The 10710-nt window shown below is 39.7% G+C and overlaps 1 protein-coding gene across 1 annotated transcript in view; it reads right to left on the bottom strand.

Moving 5' to 3' along the window:
• Positions 1–374, bottom strand: part of TLL1 (tolloid-like 1) — a 332306-nt gene extending 331932 nt beyond the window's left edge. The window contains exon 1 of the mRNA XM_010840705.1: positions 204–374. Within this exon, the coding sequence (XP_010839007.1) occupies positions 204–372 (169 nt within the window). The 5' untranslated portion in view covers positions 373–374. The remainder of the gene's footprint in view (positions 1–203) is intronic.
• Positions 375–10710: the final 10336 nt, after the last annotated feature.

Raw genomic sequence — 10710 nt, 5'->3', positions numbered from 1 at the left:
GGGCGGGGGTGGGGCGGAGGAACTACCGGAGGTTCCAAACTTGGAGACCGCGCTCCGCACCCAGTCCCGCCGGTGCAGACCTGCGGCTGCGGGGGCCGCGCGGCCCCTCGGGGTGGGGAGGGGGTAGGAAGGAGACAGGTGAGACCCGGCGCCCTCCCAGCGCCAGCCTTGCCCCCGCCGTCCTGCCCTGAGAGGGCACTCACCGGCTTTGCACGGGTCCTTGTAGTCCAGCGCCTCCGCCTCATCCTCTCCGTAGCCACCAAAAGTGTAGTCATAGTCGAGGCCAGCGCAGACCCGTAGTTCCGCGCAGAGGACAGCCCCGGTGGCCGCCAGCCACGCGAGCATCCCCGGGGAAAGCCTCTCCAGTCCCATCTTCCTCTCGAGGAAGGGCACCGGTTCCTGTCCCCGCGGAAGGCTCCTCGGCGCGGCCCGGCGCTCAGGTGTCCGGGGACATGGGGCGCCGCCGGGCGGAGAGAGGGCAGGGCGACCTGTCCCCCGGCGCGGGCGAGGTGGCGGCGGGGGCAGGTAGGGAGCGGGTCCGGGCGGGCGCGCGGCCAGGCTGTCTCCCGGCGGCCGTCCTTTCAGCTACTCAACGGCTCGGCTGCCCCAGGCTCAGGTTCTCGGGCTCAGATCCCGCGTGCACCCCGCACCCGGACCCGATGCCGCTCTGGAAAGACAAGACCAGTCTTCACATCAGCGCGTCTGAGCTGAAAGTGGGGGACCGTGGTCGCGGGTGGGGAGCAGACATTCCTTTGCCGCCAGACCTTAAAAGCCGCAGAAGCAGCAAAACAAGACTGCGAGAAGAGCTAAAGTGGGAGGATTTGGGGATGCACTGTTTGTCTTTCCCCCCAAGGCTGTCTCTTTACCCTCTTCCTAACTTGAAAAAAAAAAAAAAAAAAATCTTCACGGCATCTAACCCAATCACTTGCATCCTGCTTACTTATTCATACAATCAGGGTCAGGATCCGGGCCACAGCCTCCTCTCCGCCTCCTTTCGGTAGCCCTGTAGGAGCAGACAGACACGAGTGCGCCGAGAATTCCATTTGTAATTTACTAAAGATAAAAATTAATATATCATGCACTGCGTCCACGAACAGCAGTTAATAGATGATGTACGTGCCAGCCGAGAGCGCCAGACCGGGGGTGGGCCAGGGATGCTGACAACTTGGCTCAAACCTCCACTTCCTCCCCAACACAAGCAGTTTGCGTCTCCCCTTTGCCGCCTTTGCCTCGGTACAGCCCGAGGGGAGGAAAAATGGGCCTCCGCGACCGAGGTAAAGAAACTGACTGCTTTCAAAGTCCCACAACCAGCAAAGTTTTCCTAAGAACTGAGATCCTCAGAACTGCAGTTAAAAAAAAATCCAAAATCCAGTTACAGATTGCAGCAGCAGGAAACGCGAAGACCTAGCCAAGGGCTGCGCTGTGGCTCACGCGGGCTCAGGAAGGGAAGTTGGAAGGAACACTTGGGAAGCAAATTTTCTGTGACAGCTCTGGCGTCCATGCCCAGAGTTGCTCAGTATCCTCTGGCTTCAGTTTTACTTCGGAGGAGAGTGTGTAAAACCTGGCAGCAGGATTAGCGAGGTAAACCACATGTCAGCCTAGCAGACATAGGACAAACACAGGCTGTGGGAAATTGGGGAGAAAAAAAAAATCAGAGGAAATCTCTGCAAAGCCCCTGTTGTGAGCAATCCCTACATCTGCAAGTAGTTTCCAAAATAGGTGAGAGGACTTCTTCCCCAAATTTCCAAAGGACTCATGATTGGGAGCCTTGCCTTCTCCAACTAAATCTTGAATTATTACTTTCTCAGGGATTTATAAAAAAATCTTCTGTTGCCTTTATATCTTAAGATTTAAATGCCCCCCCTTTTCTGAGTAACAATCAACATACACGCTCCTCTAGAGGAAAATATGAAGAAAACCACACCCATGTGCACACACACACACACACACACACGCACTTTTGACAGGTAGACCCAGTCTTTGGTTAGGAGATTGGACTCTGTTTTATGCTTATTAAAGAAAAATTAGAGGCTAAACTTAGAAAAGCTATCAGTTACTTTCAACTTAGAGTAAAAATGATGGGAAGATTGGGTAGAACTGAATGAGTCCATGTTCCTGGCAAAACTGGGGTTTTCTCAAAAGCTGCTACAGTGATGGAACCTCTCCTCCATAGATCTCAATCTTCTCACCCCAGGTCATAGAACAGAGAACAGTTCTGGAAAGAACATGTTCGATAAGCAAGTAGAAGTATTTGGTTTTGAAATCTCTTGCTGAGTCATTCTCAAATTCTTTTACATCAAAAAATGTTTGCATAATTAATAATGGTATTCCTCTAGTGCAAGGCTAAAGAAGAATGCATTTTGCTTAGCCTATTTGAAAGCCTAGGAAATACAACTTTCCTTTAGAGGATCCTCTTAAACTGCTGACTCCCTCCTCCCTACTGCCAGACCTTTAAAATGTCCCTTGTTAATCTAAATGACTTACAAACATCTCCCTAGACTATTTAATCATATGTGAATTTGTAAAAGTTTCTACCTGGAGTTCGACTAAACATCACTTACTTTGCAGTAATAACTGTTTCATTCATTTGTCCTGAATAAAATATTATCAGATAGGGACATCTGCCTATTATGTTTTCTGTACAGAATATATCATTGCTCAGTTTTACAATTTTATAAATTTGTAATCTGGAATTACAATGAATGACATAGTAGAAGCTCAAATCAAAATATAGAAGTGTTTCTTTATAGCTAAAATATTTGCAGAGAATTCTTACTTACACCACTATATCCTAGACCTCAAACCCCTGATTTATTTTTAAATATGTATTAAATCTAATTCTGTTTTTCATAATAAAATACCTACTTTAAGTTTTATTTCTACTGTTACTATGATTGTAAACAAAAATAGATTTTGCCTTGCCCCTGAAAAATATAAACTGGTAAGAATTTCTAAGAAAACATAAAAAAAAAAAAGAATATGCATGTGAGAAAGGAGTTGAGTGTTCTGTCAGAAGCACTAGCCATATATATGTGCCTTATATGAATCCAGTCTCCTGGGAAGATAAAAGAGGAGATTGATCCTTTAGTAGGACATCCTAAAGAAACCTTGGCTTCTAATTGGCAGGTGCCTCTGACCACCTTTGCCACTTGCAGCAGAATCCCATTGACCCCAGCAATCCTAGGGAGGAAGCCACCCAAAATAACTGAAGTAAGAGGTGTTCTCTGGGAGAAGGCAATGGCACCCCACTCCAGTACTCTTGCCTGGAAAATCCCATGGATGGAGGAGCCTAGTAGGCTGCAGTCCATGGGGTTGCTGAGAGTCGGACACGACTGAGCAACTTCACTTTCACTTTTCACTTTCATGCATTGGAGAAGGAAATGGCAACCCACTCCAGTATTCTTGCCTGGAGAATCCCAGGGATGGGGGAGCCTGGTGGACTGCCGTCTGTGGGGTCGCACAGAGTTGGACACGACTGAAGCGACTTAGCAGCAGCAGCAGCAGCAAGAGGTATTCTCTATGCTGCTTGTCTATTTTGTTTGATATCACAGTAGTTAAACTTGTCTTGTAGACAACTTCGGTTAGAAATGTCTATTTTCTAATCAAGTCAATTTATTATTAGCTAGTTGTGATTGTTGTTTGCTATGAAACCAAGTAATACATGAATATTTCCCTTCATGTTCCTTGTCAAAAAGATAACTCAGACATATATGGAAGAAAATGTGTCTCCCTCTCTCCCTTGGTTTCACCCCTGGGAACTGTGTCAACCTTCTAATTAAATAGTGTGCATATATTTTGGCTCCATGAAATTGGGAGACACTGTTTTTTATGGCTTTTAGCTACTCTAGACCTTTTAACTCTCCTTTTCACCCCATTCTTATGGGACCCTCTCCAGCACATGTAAGACTTATTTTACCTTCTTTCTTCTAAGGTTCTCTCTCTCAGCCTTGAGCAATTCTTCAAAGCATCTCTAATTTTTAATTCAGAGTCCCAAATGCAATTGATGCTATGTGAAATCATTTTGGATGATAAAACATTTTTAAGATTTACACATGTGTGTATAATAGAAAAAATTACCAACAAATTTGTGGGGGCATATGCGTGTCTTATAGGCTTGCCCAGTGGCTCAGCAGTAAAGAATCCACCTGCAATGCAGGAGATGTAGTGTTCGATTCCTGGGTGGGGAAGATACCCTGGAGGATGAAATGGCAACCTGCTCCTGTATTGTTGCTGGGAAAATTCCATGGACAGAGGAGCCTGTTGGGCCACAGTCTGTAGGGTCTCAAAGAGCCAGCAACTGCACACACACATGCTGCTTAGATTTTAAAAGTTAGCTGCTTTATGAAATTAAGTGAATGATATAGGCAGCCCATGAAAGTTAGCTGATCTAATTCAGTTCCTGTGTCTGCCAGCTGGATGCTGTTTATGGATAGGGGTACATAGGAGCTAAATTAATTGCACCTGAACTGCAGTTTATTCCTTCTCTTACCTGCTTATCATGTGTGTGTGTTAAGAGGCTTCAGTCATGTCCAACTCTGTGACCCAATGGACTGTAGCCTGCCAGGGTCCTCCGTCCATGGGATTCTCCAGGAAAGAATACTGGAGTGCGTTGCCATGCCCTCCTCCAGGGGATCTTCCTGACCCAGGGAGCGAACTAGCATCCGTACATCTCCTGCACTGGCACGTGGGTTCTTTACCACTGGCGCCCGGAGGAAGCCCTGCTTATGGCTCATCCTCATTTCTGGTAACACATTGCAATAAGATTATGTTTGGCCACAGCAGTGGCATATATTTGCTGTCAGCACTTTTGGTTTGTTCTCATATTTAGGCATTATTTGCTGTAGAAATCTCAAGAAGAGCCACTAACTTGTATGTTCAGAAACCATGTATTGTCACCTAATGAGATCTAGAAATTATTGTATTCTTTATTCAGGCATCCACTTTGCCAAAAGGAAATAGAGGGAATGGAATGGAGTAAGAAGGGGTCATATCACTTCCTACCTCGTGAGACTGATCGGTTTGTCAACCATGCATATTCAGTTGGTAAAATCTGCGCCTGTACTGCATCTTCACTGTGTCCCCTGAGCACCCAGCTGGGGAGGTACAAGAGTGTCACTTAGAATTAGTCTCTCAAACTAAATTCCAGTTTTCTTCTTAACAGCTTGATAACCTTGGACCCATATTTTTAATCTCATGTGCCTTCAGTTTCCTCATGATAAAATGGATAATCTTATTATTTCATAATATTTCACAAAGTTGTTATAAGGATTATTAGTTTATATATGTGCTGTGCTAACTACTATAGAGTGCACTTCTGGTATATGTTTACTATAGTCATTGTACATAAGTTGTAGAAAAGTCAAACTATTTCTAGCTCTTCTAAACATATTATTTGTAAAGACAAAGTGACCCATTGACAGTTATGTTGGAGAGAAGCAGTGGACTAGCTGATTAAAAACATAAGCTTCATTAACAGAAGTTCTAAGTCTGACTTTGCCACTGAGGAGCTGTTTGGCCTTGGGCAAGTTCCTTCTCTAGCTTCACTTTCCTGATTTTTGACACAAGAATGAGATACCCAAAAGCTTTGAACTAAAGAATTAAGGAAGATTATACATATAATGTACTTTCTAGTAGGGGTAAATACATTATAAAGAGTGGTTATAACTATTAGTTAGCCCTTTCCTAGTGATTTATGGGGAAGAAGATCATTTCCTCTGTCAGACAAGAAATTCAGCACACACACAAACCTGGTTACAAATTAGATAACCTAGGACAGTTTTATTTGAAAAATTCCAATAATATAAAACCTATCAAATTGAAATAAAAATTTAGGTGATGTTGCTGCTGTTGCTTATAAGTCTCTCAGTCAATATATTTACTTCTGTGACTGAATGTTTTTCATCTAGCCATTTTCTGTCCCCTTGATTTAGCATACATGCTAATGGTCTAATATGCATATAGCATATGGTCTAATATGTTTGTATCTTGATATTGTGAGCATTATTTGAAGTACAAATAAAATTTGTACATTTCATCTTACTTTTCTCATGAAGATTAGAAACCACACATTGAAGTTTTCCATAAAACATACTATATACTGTCAACTCACTGAGAATAACTTAAAAATAAAATAATGAAGTAGTACCAGCCTCTTGTGAGAAAGAAACTGTAAGGCATATTATCTGGATCAATCACTTACAAACTTTTTTCTGATCCTCTGCTCCTTTGAAGATAGGGAATAATAGTTAGAATGTGTGAGTGAATATATTACTGTCACCTCATAACCCCTTGTGGCTCAGCTGGTAAAGAATCCTCCTGCAATGCCGGAGACCTGGGTTCAATCCCTGGGTTGGGAAGATCCCCTGGAGAAGGGAAAGGCTACCCGCTCCAGTATTCCGGGCTGGAGAATTCCATTGTCTATGGAGTCTTAAAGAGCTGGACACGACTGAATGACTTTCACATAACCTCTGACCCTCCAGTGAGTGCTTTAACTGGCAGTTCTTTGGGGGCCTGCAGTTCTGCTGATCCAGTGGACTAGTGCTGGGCAGTGGAGAGCTGCATGTGTGACAGAAGCCAAGAGCCAAGAGCCTCTAGCCCCTGGGAGAGCCCATTATTCTTTTGGCCTTTGGTGAAACCTCACTTTACAACATTCCTTCATGACTCCCCAGATTATATCCTAGACGAAAGTGCCAACTCTACCTGCATCCAAGTCAGTGTTTCTCATTGAGACCACATCATCTCTAGGCATGAATCCCATAAAGCATATGTTGTGCATGTACATATGTACTAGTGCAAAATAAATTTTTAGCTGAGAAAGAGATTGGAGTTTATCCAATTAATATAGCAATCCAAGTGATATAGGTCATCACTGGAAATATTTAACACTGAAATAAATGTGAAAATTAATTTTAAAAATCTATACATTTAATATAAAAACAAAATTTAGGATTAGAAAGTGTCATTAAATCCTTGCTCTACTTGTTAAATATCTTTGGACACATTCTTAGCTTGATTTTTCTCACCTTTAAAATGAAGTGATTACCTGATGTCATTATCTTGTGGTGCAGACACATCCTGTATAATTACTTAGGCATGGAGCATGGTATTTGACAGGACATCCATGGCTGCTCCAAGAACAGAATAGGCACTTGGGTCCTCACCTTCCCCCACCCACAAAGAACAAATATCTGTGAGATCACAGTCAAATCAGACACCCTGAAAAGAAACTTGCAATAAGTATTTACAAAATGGTTGGGAAATACAAGATATTCCTACAGAGGTAAAAAGAGAATCCAAAAGGAGTCTGGAAAGGAAGAATGCATATATTCATAACAGCACTCAGGGGCTTTAGGCTTTATCTCTCCTTTCATCTCTATCTGTAAGCAACTAAATGTCTAAATAGCAGTAATATCCCACAACTAACTTGATTAAATTACCTTCTCACAAAAAATTTCTGACATCCTAGATTTATCAAAGCAAACATCTTTGAGTAAAATTGGAAAAATCATTTCTGGGTAGTTGATTGGTATACACCAAGACTTATTTGACATCAGTTTTTATGATGCATTGTAAAATCACCAAGTTATTTTATAACTTAACTCTATTCACAACTTGCAGCTGCACTTGAACACTGGTTTTTCCTGTGAATATTTCTAAACTCTCCATCATGCTCTGGGTCTGGTTTTGAGGCCAGGCCAGATATATTTTTTAAGCTGCACTGCTCAGGTGGCAATAATTAATGATCTCGGCCTTCAGCTTCAAGCAGATAACTCACTTTGGATCACTTTTCCAACCACTAAAGCAATAGTTTTGCACTGTAAAACCAACCCCCAATCAATATGAAGCATCTGAGGTGTGTTTATTTATATATTTATTGCTTTTCATCTTTGAAGCCCTTTAACGACATTTACTGATGGTCCTTAAAATAAGTGATCATGGTTTGTTTGAAACTAGCAACACCAACTCTACAACCATAACATGCTGAAGTGGCTACAACTCAGAGGGGACAACGTCCTTCAAGTTTTATCTCTTCCTCACTTTCCAGAAAAAGTTTTTATTCAGACTTACACTATGTCTGACAACCAAAACTAAAAAGAAAAAAAATTTTTTCAATAAAGCAGAGCACAGCTGGGCCAAAAATATCAAATGTCTGCACCATGGACTCTAGTTTCTTCAGGTCAGTAGAGCACTGAATTAATCACATTGCTTTCCCAGGGTATTGAGGAGAGATGAGTTATCGAAAGCTAATCACTCAGACAAGGTTTTTTGAAAGCACCCCTTACCCTCAATTATCTAGCTATTTCAGATGAAAATGGGTGTGGTGCTTTCATTTTTTGCTACTGGAAAAGTGCTGACATTTCTGCATAATTTCCTCCTCCTTCTACTTTAGTTGGAGTGTATTTGATAGAAGGTTATACTTAGTGCTTTCCAAATTACTATGAGTGCTCTAAAAACACCATTGGTGACTGAGGTCACAGTTCATTTGTAAGGCTGTGCTTAGTATTGAATCCTTTTAAGTACTCTGCAGTAATAAATATAGTGGATTGCTATCCATTTTCTCTTTTTCACTTTTATTCAGAAGGACAAGGAAAGTCTCCTCATCCATATAGGTTCCAACATCAAAATAAAAGTAATTAAAATGCTTTAATAATTTCAAAAACAAATAAGTAATTACACTGCTTTAATAATTTTAAAATAACAACAGATTTAAACATTTCTTAAAACAGTAAAAATGAGCTATTCTCCTTTATTTTCTTAATATCTGAAAACAATTGCTATGAAACATGGAAATTTCCATGTGTTTGACTTTAAAATCAGTGTAAAGCGTATGACTTTCTCTGTTGAAATCATCAGGCCACATGCAGAGAACCTGAACTGTTTGCTCTTAATTATTAGTAAAACCAGAAAACAATTAGAAGAGCAATTAATTCAATATGTAGTAAGATCTTTTATTAGCCATTTTATTCTAATAACCCAGTATATAAATGCCTCAGTTCACAGGACATGCTCTCAAAGAATAAATAAAATGATCATAAAACAATAGCTCTTTGTATTTTTCTTTCAGTTGATGATCTTTATTATACAAAAACAATGTCAGAGCAGACCAGTTACTAAATTGTGTTCTTCTTACCCACAAAACTTACTTGCCCCTAGCTAAATCTACATTTACTGTTTTGACCTGTTATTTGAGTTACTTTTAAAAAATACTTTCCCAAAATAATAAACATTAAAGTGCATAATGTGATGATAAGTTTTCATTTAGCTCAAAAGAACTAATCTTATTGCATAATCAGTTGTTTCTTTCACATGTCAAGTTAGTACTATAGGCTGAAGTGATGACTTTTTTGATCTGAAAGATTTTCTGTAGCTTTTTAATTTTTAATTTTTTAAATTGCTAATTTTGAATTTCAAACATGAAATCTGCTTTTCTGCAGTTGTCATGATGTGTTTTCCATAAGATCAATCCTTCAACCATGTCACTCATTTCTGTGTGCATTATTTGAATGATTTCTCCACTTAAAAGTTCTCCTGAGGATTTATAATTTATATTTTTGTACCACAATTGTGAGATATTTTTGTATATATTTTAAGCATTTTTTAAAAAATTAGTGTTCTAGTTAATACAATGGGCAAAAAATCAAAACTATAAGCTCTGCATCAGAATTTGAATATTGAAAGTACTCTATATGATGAAATTTGAAAATTAAGATCACAAGAGGAACTGTGTTGAGTAAAGGACATGATGATATCACATTCTTTCCTAGCAACATGACTAAAACTCTTAAAGAATTACTGAGTTTGTAAGAGTCAAATTTATAACATTGATTATGATTTAATTAAATGTGTCTGGCACCTCATAAAAGAAAGAAAATACAATAATAATCTAAGTCATCAGATAGCCTTAACTATATTGATGTATTGCTCTGAAGAATGTAATACCAGTCCTTCAGATCTTGTTTTTCTGCCAAGTGTTCAAATGCCACATAACATTGAAATTCTTAGTTTCAAAGACAGAAACAGTACAGGAGTCAGGCACTAATTGCCTTAATGTGTTTTAGTGTATGGTGTTCTAATTGGCATGCTGTGCGAAGCATTACCCAGATTGTACAAAGAGGAGGCCTTATGCAGACTACATTTAGCAACTGTATCCCTGTTGGCTGGTCAGTTAATTTGACATCTGGCAACCTCCAGTGAGAACCAAAAGCTGTTAGCCAACATAAATTTCCTTGTCCAATTGCAGTCCCTATAGAAACTACGGAAAAAGACAGAAAAGAACCTCAGTAAGAATAGAATGTTTTTTTCTTTTTTTCAGATCACAGCATAAATTCAAGCTTGAGAGGATGAAAATATTAAATATATATACATATACATATATATATATATCTTTAGAAAAATGACCTCAATTTTTTTAGAAGTTTCATTGCAGTCAATTACTACTCTAAGAAAATTAAAATTTATACAAACAACAGGAAAAGTGTGAAAAGCTTAATGATAACATAAGTTAAGTATCAAACAAAAAAAGAAAGTAAAATGACTTTTCTATATATTACAAGTAAAACTGGACAGTTATTTGTTTTCAACAACTTTTTTTAGAAAATATATGTTCAAAGTTTAGAATGATACAACTTTACTATATTTTGAATTAACCCTATAAAGCATAGTGTTAGTTCCTAAAATTAAGATATTAAATAATTAAGTGTATTTCAATGC

The sequence above is a fragment of the Bison bison genome, unplaced genomic scaffold, assembly GCF_000754665.1.
Source record: "Bison bison bison isolate TAMUID 2011002044 unplaced genomic scaffold, Bison_UMD1.0 scf7180017864146, whole genome shotgun sequence".
In the NCBI taxonomy this organism is placed as follows: Eukaryota; Metazoa; Chordata; class Mammalia; order Artiodactyla; family Bovidae; genus Bison; species Bison bison.
This window is presented reverse-complemented; position numbering and strand designations above follow the sequence as displayed.